Raw genomic sequence first — 24,856 nt, 5'->3', positions numbered from 1 at the left:
CCAGCATAAAAACAAACAAAAGAACAGAAGAAAAGAGAAGCCAGAAACAGACCCGTAGAGAAATGGTCAAGTGATTTTCCACTGTGGCTCAAAACCATTTTGGTGAAAAAGAAGTCTTCTCAAAAAGCAATGGTGAAACAACTGCATTATCTAATTATTTTTTAAAATAGAACTTTTCTCCATATACTATCTGAATTATAAAAGTCAACTCAAAACTGATTACAGCTCCTCACGGGAGTGCTACAATCATTAAGTTCACTTACATTCTTAAGGGGTTTATAAATAGCGTTCAGTACATAGTGCGTACTATAAAATTACTCATTTCGGTTATTTCACATCATCTTTTGCTAGTATTATTAGTTACTATGATCTATGTCTGTTTGCCTGTATGTTTGTTAAGAACACTCATTTTTCATGGAATCAAACCTTCATCCTTTGCCTTTGTCATTTGTTCTTGAAATGCTGTCCTCTCCCAGATACTCCCTTTCACATCTGTTAATGTCTTACAGAAGAAAAATTTGACCTACTCAACTTTGTCTAATTTTAAAATAATTCTAGCATTTCAAACAAAAATACTAAATTTTAGATATCAAAAAGTAGCTGTTCCTTGAGCGCCAGATTTCTCATCTTGGTATAAACAAGATGAAAATTGAAATTTGTAACTATACACATAAAGTGCATACATAATTCTATACAACAAATCCACAACCATCCTTACCCGATGACATCTTTCGAAGGCTTGTTTGGTTTCTTGTAAGAGGTTAACCACCACTTCCTGGGACAGGAAAGTTTCCCCATGAGTATCAATACTTGGCCCCAGTGGTAAGTTGGTACGTTGTCTAATTCTTTCTTTCAAATCCTGAATACTAGCACACCACAAACAAAAACAAACAACATTTGACAGAGATTTTTGACTTCAAATACTCTCAAGGTCAATGCACAAGAACAAAAAAACAAGAACAGTTCTAATTACAATAACCACTTTCCGAAAGAAGCCCTGATTGCCACACAGAAGACTGTAACCTGAAAAACTAGTAGATTTATAGAGTTATGACTTCTGAAGAGGCTTTGGTTCTTATGATTCTGACTCAATCACTAAAATTCATTTGGTGTCCTAGGGCAGTGAGTCACTCCAAATAAATTAATAAAATATTTCAAATATCTGCTTAAAGATAAAAATGAAAAGTTTTAATGATTCAATATAATCACTTAAATATATTGCATATTCACTTTATTAAACAAGATTACAATTATTCAGCTATCCTCAATGACTGAGGGTAACCTGGAATATTACAGAACAGGGTATTACTAGAAAGTTAAAATCTTTTATGCTCATGGTGATGATTCAAGTCATGGCTGTCCCATTTCCACTCAGCCCACCACTAGAAAAAGTGGTGAAGATGATCCATGTTCTTGGGTCCCTGCCACCCACATAGGAGACCCAGATGAAGTTCCTGGCCATTGTCTCTTTCACCCTTGGCCATCACTGTTACTTGAGAACTGAGCCAACAGACCAAGATTCTCTTTGTGACTCTGCCTTTCAAATACATAGTTTTTTTCCTCCAATTCTTAAAACTTATCACTGTTGAAAAAGACAGGGTTTCATTCTTTTTATGGCCGAATAGTATTCTATCCTGTATGTATCATAAGTTCTGAATGTAGCCATTAGTCGATGAATATCTGGGTTGATTCCTCTCATAGCTAATTTGAGTCGAGCTGCTACAAATACAGCAGGATACCGGTAATTCTTCAACATGCTGATTTCTCCTACTTTGGGTCAATTCTCAGGTATGGGATGGCTGAGTCATACGGTAAATTTTCAGATTTCTAAGGAATCTCCACATTGTTTTCCATAATGGTTGTTCTAGGTTTCACTTCCACCAAAAGTGGATTAGGTACCTTTATCAAATCCTAACCAGAATCTGTTACTCTGATTTTGGGATGACAGCCATTCTAACAGGTGAGGTAAAGCCTTATTGTGGCGTTTACTCACATTTCCCTGTTGGCTGGAGATCCTGGCATCTCCTCATGTGTCTGTTGGCTTATCTATACTCCACCCTTTGCCCATTTTTTAACTGGACTGTTTTGTTGAGCTTCTTGAGCTGTTTCACATATCCTACATATTAATCTTTTATCAGATGTGAACCAGTGGATCAAAGATCTATTTCTCCTTCTCTATAACTCTGCCTTTCAAATGAATAAAGCCTTAAGGGGAGGGGGGTAGGGGGAAAGAAGGGGAGGGTGACTCACAGACACACAGACTGAGAAGGGTTTGCATCTGTGTGGACTCTGCATTCACAGAAGCCAGTCAGCTTCTTTCTGCCATCAACTGGGTTCCAAGTGGTTCAAGTCTGGATAACTAAGAGCTAATTCTTATAGCAAGTCACTTTATACCAGCACTGAAATAATTCATCAATTCAGGGTATGTAAACTGTGAAATATTTGCTATATTTTCCACCTTGCAAAAGTAACAAACAGCAGCAACAAAAATAAGGTGCCCTACAAAAATAACCTCGAACAATTTACTCGGCAGAAAAAAAAACTACAGAATTCTTACATTATTGCTCTTCTCTTTTTACATGTTTTAAAATTAATATACTTTTAAAATTAAATATCTGCTTATCAGTACAATCATGTTATATTAGTTCTTTTCAATATGAACTGTCAACACAATACAAACAGGCTAAGAGCTACACAATGAAAATTCCAATGACAGTTAGTATCCGTTGTATTTGCCTAAATCTACCAAAATCTCAATCTCTGCTACTTTAACTAGTCTTTAACCAAAACACTTACCCTCCTGTGCCAATGGATCTCTTCTGGTGATTTTTTGAATCATAATACCGCTGCAGGATCATAGCACTTCTGCTTTTCAGATAGCCAGTCTCCACTTCAATATAGTTCTCCAAATAGGAAATGAAAATGGATTTGATAAGCTTAGACAAGAAAGTCTGTTTATCAGTACCTAAGTTAAACTCCATCAATTTGCTGGAAAGGCTGGTGGTTCTTTCAATAAAAAAAGGGGAGAAAAAGATTAAGTGTATTTTAGTAAATAGTTCAAAGGAACATATATTCTTACAATGTGACCTTAATGTTTACTAACCACCATTTCTTAATCCAAGGGAGAGTATTTAGGATGCTGAGAGTAGCTCAATAGGGTTAATATGTAATTCAGAATGGGCGATTACAAATAACTCTGAAAACTATCATAAACACCTCTTGATGATCTATGAGAAAAAACTATAAGGCAAAGAGCCAATCCAGAAACGGCAAGAGCAGCAAATACTCTGCTGCCTCAGGTGTCCTGGAGGGACCCTGACCACAGAGTCCCCAAAACTGTACTGCAAGGTTTGCTTTCCGCTAGGCCTCCTTTGTCTTTGCCCAGCTGAACTTTCCTCTAATTATTTATTGCCTATTATTGAAGATAGGTTCACCATAAACTTGTTTTTGAGATCTACTAAAGAAAAGCAATGGAGTTGAAAAACATTGAAGAACAAAAACTCCACCTGAAGGTTCCGAGACAGCATCTATATAATATCAGTACAAAGGAGGATGTATTTTACAACGTGACTTTAACTATTTACATTAAGCCATAAATACTCAGACCTTGGGGAAGCACTCAGGCCGCAGAAAGCAGCACTACAGAGCCAAATATAAAAGCACACTGGATTATTACAGTCTTTTAATAATAGTACAGAATAAATTCTAACATCAGACTTCAAGCTGAAACTGTCATTTTTAAGACTGTCACTTCCTTTTTCATTTTCTACTTATAACTGCAGATATATGCAAATATAAACTATAAACAAAATATATTGAACAAGCCGTAATTAAATCAGAAATTAATGATCGGGTCGTAAGTTCAAACATGGTCTTAGGTTTAAAGAACATGAACATGAACATGAACATCAAGTATGGCACCCAATTTTTAGTTAATGTACAAGAACACTGCATGTTATTACTGTAGAAGGCCATGCATTTAATTATAAAAGGTATATTGTTATCTGACAAAGTATTATTTTAAAACACCCAGTATTTTCCCATTTTCTACTAAAGAGTGACAATCTGAGATGAATTATTACTTTCTACTGAATTAAGTTTACCTTGTATATAGATCGTAGAGGTTTTTTAGATACTGTTCTGCATCAGATTTCCTACATTCTTCTAACTGGTCTTTCACAAAACTCTAGGAAAAAAAAGTCAACATTCTGTTAAATAAGTATTACATTTTTTAACTTCTCAAGATTTTTTTTGTTTTGTTTTGTTTCCTTCTCAAATTCTTCCACAGCTCGAATTACTCTGATGTAAAATCTAATCAGAAAAGTGACCCAGAGGCCGGGATTGTGGCTTAGCTTGCAAGAGCAGCGTTCACACTGGAGCTGAGGTTCAAGGGCCAGCTGCTTGGCTGACAGGCCAGGGAAGGACATGCACAGCCCTGGCCCTCAGGCAGGAAATCTGCAGCCTCTGGCTTCCGGCTCTGGCCTGGCTGCTCAGAGAGAAACATCAGATGGAGATTCTTTCTCATTCTGGCTTCTTCCTCCCTCTCTCCCTTCCTCTTTTTCTCCTCCTGTTTTCCTCCTTTCCCACTCCTTTCTTGTCTCTTCTTTGCCCTCTCTGACATTCTGCCTGGGAAATAAATACATAAATCTCTGGAGGCAACTCAGAGAAAACAGACCAGTCACAAAACTTAAAAAGTAAATTTTCTATTTTACTGCTTCCCATATTTGCCTGCAAAAAAATCCCTTTGGTTTTTCTTTTGAAATTGACCTTTTAAGGTATTAAAAAAAGATTAAAAAAAAAACCCAGCATACACACGCACACACTTGAGGCTACACCAATACCATCATCTTCTTATAACAATATTTCCCAAATTGGTCTAGGCATTACTATAAAACAATATTTCCCAAATTGGTCTAGGCATTACTATAAAACAATATTTCCCAAATTGGTCTAGGCATTACTATAAAACAGGGTTGCTTGGTCACTGTAAAAAATGCTGTACATTAAAAACCCCATTTCTAGAGAATCTAAACACCACCCGGCTGCAAAATACACTGAAAGTTGTTTAACCCAGTGCTAAATAGAGTTTGGGAGGTGCAGTCTTACAGTATTAATCTAGGTTGTAAATTAAGTTCCAGGACTTTTCCTTTTCAAGCTGATGTTATCACTAGATTCTACAGACTACATTTGCAATTCTTGCTCAATGCCACATGCGTCATCTATCAGGCACACTGAGAACTAAGCAAAACTCGGGCAGGGCTGCCTTACCACAGTGTCTCAGCACCACTACAGTTCCACAAATTTCAAACAAGTACTCTGATCACAGTGCCTTTTTGCTTCTGCCTTGATAAAGAGCAACACATTTTTAAAAAAAAGATTTGTTTATTTTTATTACAAAGGCAGATATAGAGAGAGGAGGAGAGACAGAGAGGAAGATCTTCTGTCCACTGATTCACTCCCCAAGTGACCACAACGGCCAGTGCTGAGCCAATCCAAAGCCAGGAGCCAGGAACCTCCTCCAGGTCTCCCATGTGGGTGCGGAGTCCCAAGGCTTTGGGCCATCCTCGTCTGCTTTCCCAGGCTACAAGCAGGCGCTGGATGGGTAGTGGAGCTGCCAGGATTAGAACCAGTGCCCATATGGGACCCCAGCATGTTCAAGGCAAGGACTTTAGCCACTAGACCACTGTGCCGGTGCCGAGAGCAACACATTTTTAAAAACGGTCACAGTAATATTCCTTTTCTCTTAACTACATTACTCCTTCTAAGAGCACTAACAGAAAAGGTCGTCAAAAATTCACAGAATACATGGATTATGAAAAACCTGTACAGGGATTTCAAAATTCTTTTGCATCAAAATAAATTCAACTTTTAATTCCATTTTCTCACAGGTCTGCTCCTTTAAATAAACTAAATTTAAAATTTTTTTAATATGAAAAGCTGCACACTGAGTTGAGAAGTACTTAATTTGTTATTATTTAAACTTACCTGTAGTTTGATTTCAAACACGTTCTGAATGAGCTTAGCAAGTACTGTTTCTGGATTACTAAAGATATCTCCAACTTGTTTGTTCACTCGCTGACAGAGTATTGCCGCATCTTCAAATATATCATTTCTCAAATAAGCTCCCTAAATAGCAAAGGCATTTTACATAGGAAAATTTTAGATGGTTTCAAAATACAAATTAAAATGAAATAAAATCCAATGACTTGAACAACTGTATTACCTCCTGGCACTGCTTTATATAAACATCAACACAATGGGAATAACCCTACAAAGAAAAAATACACTGTTTCAATAAAAGAAGCACTATATATACATAATTTGAGTATAGATGTTATACGTATTCTTACATATTCAAAATAAAGCTATATCTGATGTTCCACTGAAAGTAATAACTATTAGAGAATCAACAACTTAGTGTGTCTTCACCCTTACTTTCTATCATGAAGTTCATCAGCTATATTGTTCCATGTTGGATTTTAGGACTGAAATTTTAAAAATTAATATAATTGAATTTTTACAACTGTCCTACAACCATCACCTTTAATTCAAGCAAACATTATAGAGCTTGAGAAAAATTTTTACACATGTATATACATACTCTTGTGCCCACCCAAATTCAAAAGATCTGTTTTCTCTTGAGAATTGAATTATTTTAATAAAATGTGCTAAATTAATGTGTCTTAAGAGAATTTTTTGTCTTTGATAAACTGCACACAATTCATTACTGTCAAGCACCATTCTCCATACTCATTCATACATCATCAAAATTACAAGTCCAGCAAACACTTCTTTATCCCGAGTCTAATAGAAAAAGAAGAATCAAATTGGGTCTTTCTTTCTTTGTAAGCACTTTCTTTGCAGAAGTAACTTCCCACACAGGGATTCTCTCACCAATTTAAACTGTAAAAAGGCTGTTTATAATATGCCATTTCTTTGTATTCCACCTGTGATTCCCTGGATTTAAGGCTAGTCAAATTCCACCAACTCCCTGATTGTTACATTCCCACCAGATATACAGTCAAGTTTTTTTACTTTGGATTTATTTTATGTTTGACTGACAAAAGGATATATTAACACCCAAGAAGGCAAATAATAGGATTTTATCAAACTACACAAAGTTGATTGCTATATTAATATTATCAATTATCAACTCCTTATTTAAATACTAAATACTTAGGATTAACGTCACTAATGAAGAAAAACATAAACTGCATTTTTAAATTATTAAAACAATAAAACTTTTCTACTGTCACATAGTTATACAACGAGCAGAGAAATATGACACCATGATAGGTGGAACGTGTAATAAATATCTTCTCAACCTTGAAGACTAATTCTCATTTACAATTTTACTATTTACCTTAAAATGAAGTAAAACTGCTGCTACTTCTCTCATTCTGGAAATTTCACCTCTTCTTTGAGCATTGGTAAATTCCTGAATCAGTTGGCATTCTAAATCGTGGTATTTACCTAAAAAAGCATTCAGTTACACTGAGGCTTATAAGACAGCCAAATAATTTGAGTATATAAATTATTTACAAATATAATGACTACTGATCTAGCTGTCTTTTGGAAGAAATACAAAAATGGCATGAGATTTTAATCCGTATAATATGCCATGTATACAAATCAATACATTTAAGACACAAACAACAACAGAAGTTGTAAAACAGTTGAGCTCCCAGAAGTTTAAATGCCATTGGACTACCGTTATTTAAACAACAGCTGATAAAAAAAATTCTTTGCAGAGCCTACTTCCTGTTTGACCCTTGCCCTAACGTGCACCCAGGAGGTAGCAGGCAGTGTCTCAACTGCTGCACTTACTTGCAATTTTGGATTTCACTTCAGAAAATCTGAAAAATAAAAGCCAATAATGAGATTCATTAGTTTTGACAAACATACTACAGCGACATAGGGTGTTAAGAGAGAAAAATAGGTGCAGAAGTACGTGGGAAAGCTCAGCTATTGCTGCATCTTTCCCACGAAACTAAAGCTGTTATAAAATTAGAAAGCTATTTTAATTTGCACATATATAAATATATATAAACATAAAGAAAGATAAATTCAGGAGACTATTAATAGAAAGTATACAATTTAAGCAATTCAGATGATATGGCTGGTTCTCATTCAGGAAACTTCACTGCAACAACAAATTCCCTTGCTGAAGCAGGAAGAACTCTACACCAGGCACTAACAACCCAACCAGTCCAAATTAAGTTACTGTGCCTACTCATATCCACCAACATGTTAAATGTACTGCAGTAGATATTGTGTTGCTCCTCCCAACTACAATTTTTAAGAATAAAGTTTCACTGTTATTATTTAAAATAAAAACATCGATAAAACAATATACATTACTGATGCTAAACTCATTAATGGAAGTAAGCGGATTAACAGCCAAATATACAAATCAGACATTTAAAACAAAGAGAAACAAAAGAGATCATAAAAATACCCAGTAACATGAGCAGCAGTTAACTACTCAATCTTTACAAAGTGAAAACTCGCTTCCTAGGGTGAGTGCTGTGGAAAAGTTAAGCTGGTGCTGGGAACACTTGGATGTGTTATCAGAGTGCTGGCTGAACACTGGCTCCTTCCCTCGTGATGCAGCTCCCTGCTCTCCCTGCTGATGTGCCTAGGAAGCAGGGTGATGCTTCAAGCACTTGAGTTCCTTTCACTCAGGGGTGAATCCCAGATGGAACTCCTGGTGCTGGCTTCAGCCTGGCCCAGCCCAGATGCTGTGGATATTGAGGGAGTGAAGCAGCAGGTGGAACATCCTTCTCCAGCTGCTCTCCCTCTCCTCTCTGACTCCACCTTTCTTCAAGAAAGAAAGGAAGGTATGGAAAGTACAAAATATTTACAAGGTTACATATTATATACTATATATGAATATATTAGGAAATATATTAAGGCTTGGTAGAGAAGTTAAAACAAAACAGTGAGTGCAGTGCCCAGCTGAGAGGTAAAAAGATGACATGAAGGACAGATGGATGCAGGACGCAGCCAATTACAACTGTGTATCCAGAACTAGACCTTTTTATCCATTCAATAAATTTTATCCAATTTTGAATGAGCTAGAGAGGTTTGGATGGGTGATTTTAAAAGTTATTATGGTACACTAAATCATGCCATTGAGGTTATTACCAACTGAAGAATGGCAGACGACTGCTAATCCTGTGATGTATATATATGTATACACACGTCATACATATGTGTATATGTATATGTAACGTGGTTTATGTAGGTATGCATGTATTTGGGACTATTCATTGTATACTTCAGAGATAACGTTCAAGCTTTAAGTATCACCACATCACCAAAAAATATATATTATACAGAGACTCTAGTTTCTTATAGATTCATGTGGAGGAACTACCATTACTAAGATTTTATGGGGCCTGGCAGTGTTTCACAGTAGGATAATCCTCCATCTGAGGTGCTGGAATAACACAGGAGCACCAGTTCAAGTTCCAGCTGTTTCACCTCCGAGCCAGCTGGGAAAGCAGTGGAGGATGGCCCCAAGTTTTTTTCCATATATTTTAAAGACAGGGCAGCAGATGCCTGTACCAGGCCAAGCACTTGAACCATCTTACACTGCCTCCCAGGATGTATTCTCAGGAAGTGCACTGGAAACAGCATCCAGGACACAGACCAGTACTCTGATATGAGACGGGCCTCCCAAGAGCTGGCTCAATCGGAATGTGCCACAATGCCCACTCAAAACAGGGGTTCTTAACCTGCAGTCTCTAGAAAGGATTTTAGGAATAGGTCAAAGCATCTAAAATGCCATAATATTTCATATAGGAACCTGTGCATACACTAATTTTTTTGAAGAAATTCTACATCCTTTTACCAATTACTCAAGGGTACCAAAGATCAAAATAATGAAAGACTCATCTGTACAAAGGAATTAGCAACAGAAGATCCATGCTTAGTCTCCATCCTCTATTTGCCTAGTTCTCATAATTCAAACAATGAAATTCAAAACTGTCCCCAGGTCAATCTCAAAATCCTCCATTATTTTTTTCACAGGAAAAAGGATTAAAATAATTTCAAGGTATATCATTAAACTTAGTATTAGCAGTAGACCACAGTTTTCATTTTACACTCTATTTTACACTACAAAGGAAATGCTTTATAAATTCTTATTGAATTAATGGGCAAAGAAAACCTTACAGAGAAAAAATACAATTTTATCTTGTAAAATTACACATCACATAACCAAATCAGCACTTAAGAAATAAACTTGCCTATCAAAAGGTAACTCCTGGGCAATTAGATGCAACTTCTGGATGATGTCTGCCGCCTCCTTTATCTAGTAATGGATTAAAAAGCAATAATTTCATTTAAAAAGTATTACACATATCAAAGGTAATCATGTTTTGAAATATTAATCTCTCTCTATATAGATGCAAACAGCCCCTCCCCCAAATAAATTTCCTTCAAAATTATACCATAAATAAAACCTGTAAGCAACAAGAATCTACTTGCAGCATCATCAAATCCAAGCCAAACATTTGACTTACATTGTAATTTGTGATTTTTTTTTTAATTTTGATGCAACAACCTTTCCCAATGAAAGCTGCAGTTCATGTTTAAAGAACTATCAATTCACATCACTTATGTACTGAAAACAAGTGTAAATCTCTAAGTTTAGGAACTCGAAAACAATGAACAGTGCTTATGAAAATGATTAGGAACATTGCTGCATATACTACACATTAAGCTAAATGAATAAAAATCATCACTTAATAGTAATATATATTTCCAATACGTAACCTAAAAGCAAAGATAAAATTTATTGTTAAGTCTCCTAAATCAAACTATGGAAATATAGTTATTCAAGTTGCAGAACTTAGGGACTTAAGCCAGAATTGTTTAATTATAGGTATTTGTGCTTATCTATACAATGGTGTAAGGCAGTTATGTAATGTTCACATTCAATTTTCAATGTTCATGCTGAATTTTATCTTGGCAAAAATTAACTAATTTTGATGATTCATTTTCTTTTACATTAAAAAAAGAGAAGGAAGAGCTAGGAACATTAACATAGATATTTTTTTTTCTGTTTAACGTAGATATTTCTATGTAGTCGTGAACTCTGGCAGGTGCACAGATTACAAGGCAGGGCCGTTCCTACTTCTGCTACAAATGATACTGAAGACAGCACTAAAGCTTCTGTCATCTTCTCTCTTGGTCAGGTCATTTCAGCTACCAAACATGCACTCACTCCTGCTGCACGTGGGCTCAGAAGTGCTCCTTACCACGCTGCTGGGTTGTGCCAGCCAGTCCATCATTTCTTCTAACTGATATCCCTTTCAGAAAGAATGTGACTGACACAGCCAACTCCACGCTTCTTTCAAGTTTGTTACTGTTCTAAGGGACAGAAACCCTCACTACTTGCTATATGCCACCACTGCTTAATACAGCAAGAACCATCATGCTTATTTCTCCCACAGTTGATTATTTTGTAAAATTGTTTAAGGCACAAGTAGCTCTTAAATAAGTTACAAAAAAATATGGCTCACGGAGTCACTAGGCCTCATCCACAGAAAGAACACTGCGCTAGGTTCTAAGGAGACAACCAACACACACCGAAGGAGAGCGGGGATACGGGATGTTTACAGGAAAGGTGAACACTAAAGATCAAACAACACAAAATGACGAGGAGGTAGGAAAAATAGAATAGGGTACTTATATTCCATTTTAATTCTCCTCAAATCACACATCTCTCAAGCTATCAGCACAATTTTCCTTTACTCCCATCAGGAAAGTATAAAAGAGGTCTTAATGTGGTTAACTGTGAGGGTACCAGGCCAAAATTGACAAACAGTGATATAGTTTAGAGAAAAACAAGGGAACTGCAAAACCTCAAAATTAAACATCAAACGACCCTCTAATGTGAATGGTGTACACCTAAGCAGGCCGACTCACGGGGGTAAGACAGCTGCATTCTGCTTACCACACAGCATAAAAGCACTACTCAGTCTGACAAGTATAATTCAAAATACGAGTCTCAGTGTTCACTTCAGCAGCACATATACAAGATATGAGACTCGAATTATAGATAACTTTTTCTTATGCAAAACAGGATACTTAAAATATGTATTAAGTATTCTCATTAGATAAATGTCTGTTTCAAAAACAAAAATACTTCTATATAGTATCCTGAAAAACAGTATGGTGCACAAACCTTGCATCTCTCTCTCTCTGTAATTATGCCTTTCAAATAAGTAAGACAAATATTACAGAAAAAAATTTTAAATAACAATCAATAAAAGCTAGATTCTGTATTTTACAACTTTTCAATTATTATTTTTCTTGCATTTCATAGTATTAGTATTATTTTATCCTGGAAATATAATTCCTGGAACTCATTCTTTACAATATTCTATTTTTTGGATGACTTAGGTCTACACAAATTGTAAATTTTACAATTCCTTATGATAATACAAAAATATTCTGCTTAATTCAAAGTGAACTTCAGTAATACCTAGTCTCTGACACCCTGTGAAGTCAATGTGGAGTAGTCAGGAAGAGAACAATGCAACGTGTATTAATGTTCCAGAAGGATGTCTTTTTCATGCACTCTTTCCTTTAGGGAGGAAAATGAGGCAAATTACCAAATCTTTATAGATCACAGACCAGCCAATTCCACAAAACTGTACACCAGGATTAAGGGACTGGTGCAACAAAAAGGATTAACATGAAGAATTAATTCAGATTTTCCTATCACCTATGATCCAACTGCTTTAACTTTTTATTAGGAATTCTTATTCAAATAATAAAAATGAAAAGCTCTGAAATTCTTTAAAGAAAGACTTTCCACTTGTCAAAGATTCTGATTACTGGCTATAGAAAAATCTGCTAATATCAAAAGCCAATGATGTAAGGAAACGTGAGTACTCATGATACAATTACCTCAGCATTTCTTTTTTTGTTTTTTTAAAAATTATTTACTTTCATGTGAAAGGTAGGCCTACAGGTACACAGGAGAGAGAGAGAAATCCTCCATTCAAATGACAGTACTGCTGGGCCTGTCAAAAGCCAGGAACTTATGGTTCTCCCATTTGGGTCATTCTCTGTTACTTTCCCAAACCAACACCAGACAGTTGGATTGAAAGTGGAACAGCTGGGATTTGAACTGTGCCCCTATGGGACAAGGCAGAAGCTTAATCAAATATGGCCCCACCTTAGCATTTTTAAACCACATTTAAAATCATAAACAAAAGTTACCAAAAAAAGGCAATCTAATTAAAAATTTTAATATCAGTATTTCATTGGTAATCTGCAGGCCACTGTACTCATTTAGACTTGAGAACAATAAAAACTTAAATTTGAAGTCTGACTCTAAAAAAGTATTCACTGTAGCTCCTGATCAGTGCTTTGTGACTAGCACTGCAATTTGCTTTTATCTCCTGCCAGTGCTTACCTTGTCAGAATTTGTAAAAACATCAGATTTCAATTCTCCATCTAGAAACTCATTAAAATACTTCATCAGCTTCTGCGCCTCCACTGCCCGCTGTCTGGGGGTGTTGACTCCCTCCAGCTGGTCTCCCAGGTGACAGACTTTGGTGGCCACATAGCTAATGTGCTCATCTAGTTCTTGGAAATGCTGAAAAGCAACCTAGGAAAATGCCCACAAGCATAAAACACACTCAGAGAACTGATTTTATATGAGTTAATATACATCAAAACTAAGCCCCAATCACATCACCACCCTCTATAATAACACTGATTATAAGATATTCTATATAAATGATTCATGCTCATTAGCATACCATGATCTGAAAACCTTTTAAGCATGTTACTGTATACATTTAATTAATAAATAACTATATTTATCATGAATACATCTGTTGATCAACACAGCAAGGCTACTTCCCTCCTGTTTAACAAAGTAACCCAGCACCATTCAGTCCTAAACAATGAAGTATTAAAGTATCAGACAATGAAGAATGCTGAGAACTACTTTTAAAAAAGTAGAAATAAACTATATTTATTAAAAATCTGGTATAGATCACATACTTAAAAGCAATGATAATATTATACAAGATAAAATTATTCTTTCCAGCTATAAATCAAAAGACTACCCCATTATTCTAAGGCAAAGTACATTGATTCACAAAATACTCTCCCTTCTTTCAAGGTGTACTTATTACCCCATGAGAGCTGTGCGGTATCGTGCACAACAAATGCATTAGAACAGCCTTGAGCAGAGCTGGCACCACCTCAGCGCGGTGCTCTCTGACTTTAAACCAAGCAGGGACAGTTGCAGTTATTGGGAACTGTGTGTGCTACTCACTGTTCCAAGCTTATCACACGTATTTACAGAAATGTGACCCACACAACAAAGCATTCCAGAAATGAAACACTGAGGAACAAAGAGACTAAACTGCCTGAGATTAAATATTGAAAAGTAACAGAGCTGCAATTCAAAATCAGGCAGGTCCCATAGCTTGTTAGTTAATTAATTCTGCTACTATCTAGGAAAAACTCAGTAGAAGCATTTGAAAACTGTCACATTAACAAGTAAAAAACACATTTCCTATCTTATTTAAATTACCGGCTCCCTTAATAAAGTATTTCTCATAACTACATTTGCTTAAGCAAAACATATGTATGAAGTTTTAGCAGAAATAAACTTGCTAAATCCTAACACTAATAACCAATAGCTCTTAGGAGGCAACAAAGCTAAACAATGGTGATCAAATTCCATATAAAAGGGATTCAGGGTTCCAGATTCTAGGAACTAACAGTGACAACAAAGGTTGGCCTGCTTAGTCAAACAGCCCATCATGTGATCAGGACAGAGGGAGAGTTCATCGTCTGCTTTCCCACACAGAGTTCTCACTGCTTATACATGTCAGGACAAACCTGACCCAGGCAACAGGTGGGCTGACACTACTTTGTTCTGTGATAACAGGGTTTGACAATGCCTACCACAATAGTCAAAATGCAGGTCTTCTGAAGTAACTTCCTGCACATTCGCACTGTCAGAAATGAAGCAAGGACCACAATCAGCAGGATGGCAATCTACTGGTGGAAAAGCCAGTGCTGTGATCCCAAACCAACGCCCCACAGCAAGCCACGGCCAGCAGACTTGATAATGACTTAGCATTCTATCCCAAAACACCACAGTGGTGAAGAGAAAGCTAAATAGTTACTATCATTTGACTGAACTTGTGAAGTGCTTAAACCTAGAAGGAAATACAGATATTACAGACTATATTACATAAAATGTCCAATGCTGAGCTAAATATTCACCTGGTTGCTCTTCTGGAGCTCTTGCACCTTCTTGGCAAATTCCTTGGCTTCTTTCTGGCATTGTTGCTCTAATTTCTCCACTTTCCTTTGGATCCTTTCATCCATAATCTGGAGTTCCTGAATATGGTTTACAAATTCTTCTAGTAACCTAACAGAAAATAGAAAACGCATCAATATTTAATCCAAATGAACTGACCAATTCACTTCTCTGAGCCAAGGATGAGCATGTTAACTTTCTCCACAGCACCTTGCTAGCAATTTACTCAGGGAAAAGACAAAGTCTGTAACCTGATGACGTTTTTATGGTCCCGCCCAGCCACATGGCTTTCAAGCACGACATGTGAAAACACAGCCAGTAACTTCAAAGGTGAATGAACACTTCACCAAGAATTCCCCCCAAAACCTCCAACTTTTAAATGTCATACCCCATAGTCTACTTAAAAAGAGGTAAGTATACTTTATAGTACTGCCCATTCCAGGATTCAGTGACTTTCTGCAACAAATCAATCCAAAACAATATGTTCAACACATTTTTCTTGTTTAATAACCCTTTATAATTTATTACTAAGCTAAGAATATAATAAATTCCCACGCTCAGTAAAGCCCCTTCTCAAATACCAGTCAGAGCGCTTCTCTAAAAGGCAGCGCCAGGCACAGTGAGCGCAGGAGGCTAAGCGTTCACCCAGGAGAGCCACATCCCCCCCTCAGGGTATCTGGGATGCACTCCCCTGGGTGCTGGGGATCCAGCTTCCAGGAACACCTTCTCAACACATCAGGTAACATGGGTAACATGTCACCATGTGTTGTGGGCATCTGGGGAGCAAATGAGTGGACAGAAAAAGCTCCTCTCTTTCAAACAGATAAAAATGGATAAATATTTAAAATAACATGAATGTAAAAGGAAAGAGAGTTCAGACTTACTTATCTTTGGGGTACTTTACTAACTGAATAAAAATGTCTACATGATATTAACAGTAATCTCAACAATGATCTCTACTTTAAACACAAATTTGTGGCATTAGTTTGGTTTTATAAGAATCATAATAGATTTTTTTCTTTACCTTTTGGGATCAAAAGCTTCAGGCCCACCTCTAGAGCCTCCTCCTGGGGTTCTCCACACAAGGCGCTCAATGTACTCATCCGCCACGAAAGGCTCCTGGGTTACAACACAAACATGCTGTGACTAAGTGCTCTGGGAGACAGTATTACTTAGATAAATACTTTCTACTACATGAGAATTAAAAATGGAATTATTAGTTATCTAAATATGCCCAATCCTTACATTGCATGCGCCAGGATCCCATAGGGTGTCAGTTCATATTCTGGATGCTCCATTTCCCATCCAGCTCCCTGGCTGTGGTCTGGGAAAGCAATCGAGGATGGTCCAAAGCCTCAGGACCTTATACCCACGTTGGAGACCTAGAAGAAACTCCTGGCTCCTAGCTTCATCCCATATGGGATGCTGGTGTATACAATGCGAGGATTTAGCATCTAGACCATTAGGCCCTGAACCCAATAAATAATTAGCCAGAAGAATCAAACAGAAATGTGATCAAAAGATTTTTTAAAAAGAGAATTTATGTAATATGCCCCATAAAATGGAGGAAATATGAAGCCTCACTAGTAATGAAGTAAGTTCATTTTATCATTTTTTAAATTTCACAAAGTATTAATAAAAGTGCAAGAAAGGATAAAATGAAACTTGCATTCTCGTTACTCTTTGAAAGGTTGGTCATTACTGGGTAACATCAACTATCAGAAACACTCACACCCTGAACCAGGTAATTCTAGTTTTAAATTGTAACAGAAAAGTATACATGAACACAAAATATTCACAGAACTGTCACCAGGAATTATGTATAATAGTGAATAGTTTTATAAATATTTAATAAAACATAACTGACAAATTATGATAAATTTACACAATGAAAAATTATATTCCTGGTAAAATAGTGTTAATTAACATTCAAAGAAATAAAAATGCTAACATGATACCTGATTTTTAAAACAAGATATAAAATTGGCTTTCTCAAGAAAAACATATTATTTACTAAAAAGGATCACTAAGTCCAATGACCAAAATAACAAATGTTTACCAGCATTTCTGCTTTCTTTACTCTTCATGTAAAAAAACTAATATATGCATACTTAAACAGGCAGCATTAGCTGAAAATGCCAATTTGGCTTTTTAAATATCTGTAAAAATTATTTATTTGTTAATCATACTGTAAAATCATTTTCAATGAAAACTATTCATTGGGCCCAGTGTGCTAGCCTAGTGGCTAATGTCCTCGCATTGCACGCACTGGGATCCCATTTGGGTGCCAGTTCTAATCCAAGTGGCCCTGCTTCTCATCCAGCTCCCACCTCCCTGCTTGTGGCCTGGGAAAGCAGTAGCGGACAGCCCAAAGCCTTGGGACCCTGCACCTACGTGGGAGACCCAGAAAGATGCTCCAGGCTCCTGGCTTTGGATCGGCACAGCTCCGACCGTTACAGCCACTTGGGGAGTGAACCAACAGATGGAAGATCTTCCTCTCAGTCTCATCCTTTCTGTATATCTTATTTTCCAATAAAAATAAAATAAATCTTTTTTAAAAATTACATTCTTTGAACAAAACAAAAAGCCTTATAGTTCCAAGCATTTTGCTAGGCTTTGGAATAAAAAAATGTACAGAGACTACAGGGCCTGGTGCTGTGGTGCAACCGATTAAGTTGCCACATGCAACATGGACATCTTACATGGGCCTAAGCTTGAGTCCCAGATGTTCTACACTCAATCCAGCTCCTAACTGATGTTAATATGAATATCACCAGTCACTAGGAAAGTAAATGGTCAAAAGAAAATACCACATAAGTAGGTGTTAGAAGGATCTTGTTTGGACCCAGGATGGCTGCCCAGTGGCTAATGGGCACTACTATAATGCATTAGGATCCCATATGGACACCAGTACGTATCCCAGCTGCTCCACTTCCCATCTAGTTCCATGCTTGTGGGAAAGCAGTAGAGGACAGCCCAAGGCCTGGGATCCTGCACCCACTTGGGAGACCTGGAATAATCTCCTGGTTCCTGGCTTCAGATCACCTCAGCTCAGCTCCAGCCATTGCGGCTACCTGGGGAGTGAACCAGTGGATGGAAGATCTTTCATTCCTTCTTTTTCTTTTTTCTGTACACCTGACTTAAAATCTTTTTTTAAAAAAGATCTTGCTTTAACATAAATGGCTTTTCCAAGTCAGCCAAATAACTGAAAACCAGAGCATTCTAACCCTGTTTCTTTCAGAAAACTGTCAGTATTGGAAGGCATGAGATCAAGGCTTAAGATTTAATAAGATTTATAGTTACTTCCAATTTTTTTTCAGTTAGGGCCAGTTCTGTGAGCAGCACCTGCAGAACTGCACATGACCGCCAGTTCAGGTCCTCACTGCTCCATTTAGGATTCAGCTCCCTGCTAACACAGCTGGGAAGGCTTTGCATAGTTGTATTTTTAGCACATCTCAATTCTTGAGAGACTAAAGAGCTGGTGCATATATAATAACCTTCAACTTATATTTATGAAAATTGACAATTACTGACTTAGGAAAAAGAAATTTATATTTAGAGCTATTCAGAATTTTGGAAGCAAAGTTGCTTAAAATTCCTTTAAACTCAACTAGAACATTAAACGCTCTAAATAATGATGATAATTAACCTTTTTTAGCTTTACTATGTACCAGACATGTGCCTAGCAGTTCACATACCTTAGCAATAACTTAAGTCTTAAAATACAGTATCCTCATTCAACAGACCAATTAAGAGTCTATTACGGGGAGTCCACTGTATTAGATACCAGGGGCACAGCAGAAAAGTGGACTGTCTCTGCTCCTCTGGATATACTGAAGGGCGGTGACAAATGCGCAAATAGAAAAATGGTAACAACTTGGAAGAACAGAAAAAGCACAGAGTGACAGGTAAAACTGGGATTGCTACTGATAAAAGCAATCATGCAAGGCCTTTCAAAATAAATGTGAAGCTAAAGCAGGAGCCACCTGAGGCACGAACGCTCCAAGCACAGGAAACACTCAGTGACAACGCCAAGCCCGGCCCAGGCAGCTCGCGCCCAGGGAGACAGCTTTGCAGCAGCGGGAGAGGAAGGAATGGTCAGAGTTTATACCAAAGCCATATACAAAATATCTCCTATGATACACTTTGGTATTAATTCAAATAAGGCTGAGTATCCCAGAGAAAGGACCCTGTAATATGCTGGCAGATATTCAGGCAGAATCCTCTACCGCTTCTCCCAAAAAGAGCCCAAGTATTCACCTTCCTCGACCAGGGACCAGAGAACAGCCACTCCGAAGTCTACTGGACACAGGGTCCTAGCTGACTTTAACACCTGACTGACCCAAGGTCTTACGGCCCTTATCAAAGTGAGGACATGTGAAACCCACGTAATTCAAAAAATTCCTAGCCAAGGTCCATTGTGTCCATGAGCCGAAAGGACAGACACGCCCCTGCCTAGTGAAGCTAGCTAATCAAACAGGATAGCAAAAATCAGTGTAACCTTAACGAGCTGAGGCAAAGACCAACATTTATTTTCTTCTTAAAGAAAAGGGCAAGAAATATTTTAGGATTTCAGACTATATAATTTCTGTAATAATTCAACTCTGGATTGAACATTCCACCCCAAAGATAAAATAGATTTAAAAAGCATGGGGCCTGGCACAGTGGCCTAGCAGCTGCGGTCCTCATCTTAAACGCATCAGGATTCCATATGGGTGCCAGTTCTAATCCCGCAGGCCCCATTTCCCATCCAGCCTGTAGCCTGGGAAAGCAGTTGCAGATGACCCAAAGCCTTGGGACCCTGCACCTGTGTGGAAGACCCGAAGAAAGATCCTGGCTCCTGGCTTTGAATTGGCGCAGCTCTGGCCATGGCACTCACTTGGGGAGTGAATCATTCGACAGAAGATCTTCCTCTCTGTCTCTCCTCCTCTCTGTATATGTGACAGGAAGATCTTCATCCTTTCTGTATATCTGAGGAAGATCTTCCATCCAATGGGTGCAGTGTCCCAAAGCCTTGGGCCGTCCTCAACTGCTTTCCCAGGCTACAAGCAGGGAGCTGGATGGGAAGTGGGGCTGCCTGGGATTAGAACTGGTGCCCATATGGAATCCCAGCGCATTCAGGGCGAGGACTTTAGCCACTAGGCCATGCTGGGCCCCAACTACATATCTACAAGACATTTAAGTTAGACTCAAAGACACAGATGAATTAGAAGTGAGAAGGAATGGGAAAAAATACTCCTTGTAAATAGTAATCGAGAGAGCAGGAAAGCTATAGTAGTATCTAAAAAAAAAAAAAAAAAAACACCTGTTTTTAAATAAAAAAGATAGTAAGAAAAAAAGGAACATTCTATGTTAATACAAGGCTTAGTACGCCAGCAAGATACAGTAACTATAAAAACTCCTATAGCCAATGAAAGACCATTCTAATCTATAGGTCAAACTAACAGTACAGAAAGGAAAGGCAGTTCTTTCAAAGTCAAAGAGAGGAAGATTACCTATCCACTTCCCAAAGGGCTACAACTGTCAACACAGGTCAGGCAGTCAGGACACCGGCACTGCAGGTAGTGGCTTAATCCACGAGGACACAACACTGGTCCTAAAGGTTCCACAACCAACGCTGGAAGCTTCCACATCTTACTCTCCATAACGGACAGAGCAACAAGCTAGAGGCTAAGTACGGAGACAGAGGACGGCACTAGCACCTTCTACAATATAAGTTACAGACTTTAAACATCTAGTCCTCAGTAAAACAAGACAGCAATAAGGAGGCAGAGAATTTAATACAATAAACCAACTAAATCCGACAGCCATACTTGCTTACAAAACACCCAACACCACCAGTGCACACTTCTGCTCAAGTGCACATGGGACATTTTCCAGGACAGACCACACATTAAGCCATAAATTAAGCCTAAATAAATTTTAAAAGACAAACATCACATAAAGTATTTTCCCTGACCACAACAGGATGAAAGAAAAAAATCAATAGCATAAGTAAAACTAGCAAAAAAAAAAAAAAATCACAAAACTGTGGAAATCAAAGAACATATTCTTAAACAACCAATGCATCAAAGAAAGCAGTCTGAAGAAGAAAACTTACAACTATAAACTCCCACACTGAAAAACAAGAATGGGGAAGCGGCATCGTGGTGCTGCAAGCAGGGGAAGCTGCCACTGGGACACGGGCATCAGACACCAAACGCCAGGAAGAAATCCCGTGTTCCGCTTCCTGTCCAGCTTCCCAGCTAACACACCAGGGAAATCAGCAAAAGATGGCCCCTAGGTGTGGGCCCTGCCAGCGCACGGGAGACCAGAGGTGGTTCCAGGCCCCTGGTTTGGGCCTGGGCCAACTCACTGTTGGGATTATTTGGAGAGTGGACTAATGAATAGAAGATATCTCCCTCATTCTGCCTTTCAAATAAATAAATGAATATATTCGTAGGAGGGGCAGGGGGATGGCGGGCAGGCAGAGTAGTGGTTGAACCACTCTTTGCCACATCCCAGGGCAGAGTGCCTCTCCTGGAGTCCCGGCTCCTCTTCCAACTCCAGCTTCCTGTTAAGGCACACCCAGGGGCCAGCAGGGTACTTGAAGCAGTGGGGTACCCGCTGCCCTCATTGGGGAGACAGACTGAGCTCTGAGCTGCTGTCTTCCCTGTGGGTCAGGGCTGGAGGTGGGGATACTGCGGAGGAAACCAGCATATGGGAGATCTGTCTCTGTCTCTTGGCCTTTCAAACTAATAAAAATAGAAACAAAACACACATACACTAAAAACAAACAGACAAATAAAAACAACAACCAAAAAAATCTCAAATAAGCAACTTTACTATACAACCTGAGTAACTGGGAAGCGAACACACTAAACTAAAGCTAGCAAAAAGAAGAAAACAAGTGCCAATGCCATGGTGTGGCAGCTTAAGCCACACCCGCAGTGCTGAATCCCATACCCACACTGGCTCCTGTGCTTCCACACCAGCTCCCGGCTTAAAGAGCCTGGGAAAGCAGTGGACAGTACCTGGGCCCCTGCACCCAAGAGGGAGACTCAAAAGATGCTCCTGGTTCCAGCTGATGCAACCGTCTAGGGAGTGAACCAGTGCATAGAAGACCTCTCTCCTCTCCTCTGGCTCTACTTCTCTAACTCTGTCCTTCAAATAAATCTTTTTTTCCTTTAAGCAGCGTGGGGTAAGGGGGGGAGGGGGAAGGAGAAGGAAATAATAAAAACGGGCAGAGGCAACAAGATAGAACATTAAAAAATAGAGTGGTCACAAAAGCTTGCTTACAACAAGATTTGACTCTCAATGTCAGGCAGGACATCAAATCTCAATTTCACAAGTCAATGGTACCATCAGTTGCCAACATTCCAATTGTAGCGAATGAAAATGGGGCCTAGAGGGAGACAGCTAAGTCACTGGTGGTATGCCAACAGAGCTGTTACAAAGGCCTTAGTCAGGCCCAGCCACCAGTTACTCCACACACGCTACCACCACCATCCACCAACGTCAACATACGCCTGACAAATGCAACCATCCAACCTTGGACTTAAACCTTCCAGAACCAAGGAAGGGATGCTGCTACTACTGATTTTACCGAAAGAATGGTAAGGAAGCACCATGAACACTGTATGCCAACAAATGAGGAACCCAGATGAAGTGGACAAATTCTGAGAAACAAAATCTGTCTGTAACGTACAAATGGGAGCAGTACAATGGCTCAACTGGCTAACCCTCCAGCCGGCATTTGGTGCCAGCTCCTGTCCTGGCTGCTCCACCTCCAATCCAGTTCCCTGCCTGTAGCCTGGGAAAGCAGTGGAGGATGGTCCAAAGCCTTAGGACACTGCAGCCATGTGGGAGACCCAGAAAAAGCTCCTGGCTCCTGGCTTCAGATTAGCTCAACAACTAAGTGAATTTTATCACATACAGCCTTTCATACAGCCTCTCCTTTCTAACCTCATTGATTTGATCTTCATCAAATTCTTTTTATGTTTCTTGTAAATTAGCAAATGGATTTACTGATGTTTTGAAAAGCACTACAAATTGCTTTGTTTCAAGCTAGCAAAATACATCTGCAAAGTGGTACAGAAAGAACATATATTACGACACAAATATAATTACAGCAAACTCAGCAACCATTTTAAAGCTACTTGCAACACTCTAAACTGGTTTTACTTTTAAAACTAAAGTCAGGGAGAATCAAGATGGCGGAATCGGGTAAGGACATGTTTAAACGGATGGAAAAACATTTAATCAGGATGAAGCAGAGAGGACATATTTCAGGAAACAGGAGAGGACAGAACAACAGCAGAGGGGTCCCTGGAGACTGACAGACACAGGAAAGCACCAGGCACAATGGTGTGGTGTTGCAGTGACTGATACTCCAGCGGCATTCAGCTAATGGTGATCAGAACTCCACCAGCAGCCGGATCTCCACCAGCAACCAGGTGGGAAGGGACTTTCACTGCGAGCTTGGGAGGTAAACCCAGACAAAGAACTGTCCATCCTGCTGGTCTGTTTGATTTGACCAGGACCAGAGACAGAGCAGCAGATCTCAGACGGGCAGTGCGAGAACAGGTTGGATTTCATAGCTCAGTTGGCCCCCTAGAGCCGAATTGGGCGCCATTTTGCATTAGGAGGCAGGGGCAAGGGGAAGGACTGAGCATGCCCTGAGCTGGGAGTGAACTCATTTCTGACTCAGTGAACTACATCAACATGGCATTCTACAGGTTCCACCCAAGACAGGTCTGGGAAGCCCTCAGATCTGATGGCCAGCAGATCAAGAACTGTAGTAGTGGTGCGTCAGGCGCCATTTTTGTGCACTGTGGCAATAGCTTTAGGACTGCAGCGGACAACAGTGAACTGCACATGTGCTGATCTTGCGAGAACTCGCTGAGTTCCGTGGATTGCACTGGTCCTGCAGGAAAATAATACCGACTGTGGCTTCATATGGGTCAAAATAGGTCCATGTGGCACCCAGATCTAACAGACAACAGGTTCCAACAAGATCAGCGCCACCAACAACCTAATTATATAGGACACCTGGTGTCTCTCTAAGCCTGGGACCTGCTCCAACTGGAAGTGGGAGAAAGGTTGCAGAGACAACAGTGCAGCCTCAGTATCACAGGAGGTGGAGAGTGGTGAGCCAAGAGCTGGGGCTGTGGAGACCATGGTGGAAATCTGACATAAGAACCCAGACCTAGAACTTGCCGAAGGTTGTGGCTGGTACATGCAAGATGAGGACTTTAGCCACTAGGCTTCTGCGCCGGGCCCTAGGTCCTCTTTCAATTCACTAGTTGACACAGGTTCAACTGCCTCCAAAACTCTTCACAGCGTGTCTTGCCAAAGATTCAAATTTTATATACATTCATAAAGATATATAGAAATATATGTGTATATATCTTTGTAAATGAATATATTTTCTCCCCTGAAAGGGTCTTTCCAATTTTCTGTCACAATTAATGAATCACCAACCATCTACTTTCCAGAGTTCACAAACTTGGAACTGCTCTTTCATACCCAACCGACTCTGCCTCTCCAAGTCTTCCTACATGTTCTGCT

General features: G+C 39.0%; 1 protein-coding gene across 1 annotated transcript in view; it reads right to left on the bottom strand.

Moving 5' to 3' along the window:
- Positions 1 to 24,856, bottom strand: part of EXOC5 (exocyst complex component 5) — a 44,213-nt gene that overhangs the window by 14,594 nt on the left and 4,763 nt on the right. The window contains exons 2-12 of the mRNA XM_040969832.1: positions 16,332 to 16,426; positions 15,271 to 15,418; positions 13,436 to 13,630; positions 10,254 to 10,318; positions 7,828 to 7,856; positions 7,364 to 7,473; positions 6,224 to 6,268; positions 5,986 to 6,126; positions 4,104 to 4,186; positions 2,797 to 3,006; positions 719 to 866 (exon numbers count right to left, since the gene is read on the bottom strand). Of these exons, the coding sequence (XP_040825766.1) occupies positions 719 to 866; positions 2,797 to 3,006; positions 4,104 to 4,186; positions 5,986 to 6,126; positions 6,224 to 6,268; positions 7,364 to 7,473; positions 7,828 to 7,856; positions 10,254 to 10,318; positions 13,436 to 13,630; positions 15,271 to 15,418; positions 16,332 to 16,426 (1,269 nt within the window). The remainder of the gene's footprint in view (positions 1 to 718; positions 867 to 2,796; positions 3,007 to 4,103; positions 4,187 to 5,985; positions 6,127 to 6,223; positions 6,269 to 7,363; positions 7,474 to 7,827; positions 7,857 to 10,253; positions 10,319 to 13,435; positions 13,631 to 15,270; positions 15,419 to 16,331; positions 16,427 to 24,856) is intronic.

This window comes from Ochotona curzoniae, unplaced genomic scaffold (genome assembly GCF_017591425.1).
Source record: "Ochotona curzoniae isolate NIBS_2020 unplaced genomic scaffold, NIBS_Ocur_1.0 scaffold_4701, whole genome shotgun sequence".
NCBI lineage: Eukaryota > Metazoa > Chordata > Mammalia > Lagomorpha > Ochotonidae > Ochotona > Ochotona curzoniae.
This window is presented reverse-complemented; position numbering and strand designations above follow the sequence as displayed.